This window comes from Apodemus sylvaticus, chromosome 14 (genome assembly GCF_947179515.1).
Source record: "Apodemus sylvaticus chromosome 14, mApoSyl1.1, whole genome shotgun sequence".
NCBI lineage: Eukaryota > Metazoa > Chordata > Mammalia > Rodentia > Muridae > Apodemus > Apodemus sylvaticus.
The window spans coordinates 42,165,115-42,166,616 of NC_067485.1; the positions used below are offsets into that span (position 1 = coordinate 42,165,115).

General features: G+C 41.7%; 1 protein-coding gene across 1 annotated transcript; it reads right to left on the minus strand.

The window, feature by feature from the left end:
- Window positions 1–578: 578 nt before the first annotated feature.
- Window positions 579–1,084, minus strand: Armh2 (armadillo like helical domain containing 2). Its single transcript, XM_052157127.1, has one exon. The coding sequence runs from the start codon at window positions 1,079–1,081 to the stop codon at window positions 656–658; it is 426 nt and encodes a 141-aa protein (XP_052013087.1). The 5' UTR covers window positions 1,082–1,084; the 3' UTR covers window positions 579–655.
- Between the last annotated feature and the right edge of the window lie 418 nt (window positions 1,085–1,502).

A 1,502-nucleotide genomic window follows, 5' to 3' on the forward strand; every position in this document is an offset into this window, starting at 1 on the left:
TCTATGAGTTGTTTCTGAGAAAACCCAACATCTGGAGAGATTATTTAATTAGGAGCAAGGGAAAATAAGGGCTTGAAAAGTGGCTATCCAGTCTGCCATTCAAGACTTAGCATGGCAGTGCTGCCAGGCTTCACCTTGTGTTTTAGCTCCTTCAATTTGAGAGGCTCCTTTTGGAGCTTAAGTAGACCACGGTGCCTTATGGTCCATTCTGTAGAGAAAACGTTAGCCGGAGCTTCCCTGAGCACAGCCAGAAGAACTTTCTGAAGTCTCTGATTAAATATATGAATTGAACATAGCTATCTATTGGTTTTATCCTCTAAGCTCCTAAGACACTTAAAAGTTAGTTCTACACCAAGAAAGCTAAAGAAAGTCCACTCATGAAGAGGTGGCAGTGTAGGGACAAGACACTGTTTCTAATTTCATCTCAGAAATACCTTTGATACTTGTATGAAATATGTGGTATTCATTACAGTAGCTGGCTTTTGCTACTTTGTGTGTGTGGGGGTTCTTTTCCCCACAATTTATCCCCCCTAGTTTCAGTGTTAACTGAAAAAGACATCACTATAGAATAAACCATGGACTTTATTCTTCAGGTTGCTGGGGTAATACAATGGCACAAGGATAGTTGAGTCATGCAGCTGGACTAAAATAAAAATTAGTTCCTGTGAAAACCTAATAGAAAATATAAGACCTCAGCAAAATTTTCAGACCACCCGGACCAGTTCTCCATAGCCAAGATCTGTAGGTGGTATTTTAGAGACCTGTAGGCTCTCAGCTCCCTTATGATAGCTAAGTTGTTACAGGTCATGACTGAGAGAGCATAGCAGACCCAAAACAGGAAGATGCGGTGGCTGTTTCCCTCTTGCTTGTTGTTAGGTTGGAAAGGATCCTCTAAGAAATCAACAAAAATAGGAAGAAGCTCCATCTGTCTGGCCCTCTTCTGGCTGTCGGGGTTTAAGTAGCACCAACACGCCACGCTCTGGAGCAGCAGGACCTTTGTCTTGAAAGACATCACCTTTTCATTCTGCAGCAAGGAAGCAACTTCTCTCATGTACTCGCTGGCGAACTGGGCAGCACTCATCCCTCCTGTAAGACAAACATTAGTGTTTTCAGAAGTGTCTGGTCAATGTAGCTGGGAACAGTTCCAAGGTCCTGTGCATTCTTATTCTGTGTGTGTGTGTGTGTGTGTGTGTGTGTGTGTGTGTACATGTATGTGTATGTATACATGGGGATGGCTACTATATGTATTTGCATACTTGAGGCTAGGACACAGCCTCAGACATTATCCACATTTATTATTATTATTATTATTGTTATTATTATTACTTTGGTTTTCTGAGACAGGGTTTCTCTGGCTGTCTTAGAACTCACTTTGTAGACTAAGCTAGCTTCCAACTCCAAGATCCTTAGTGCTGGGATTAAAGGTGTGCATCACCACACTGGGCTCTATATATCTTTAAAATTTTTGCAATCAGGTTTTTCTCTGGCCTGGAATTCTACAA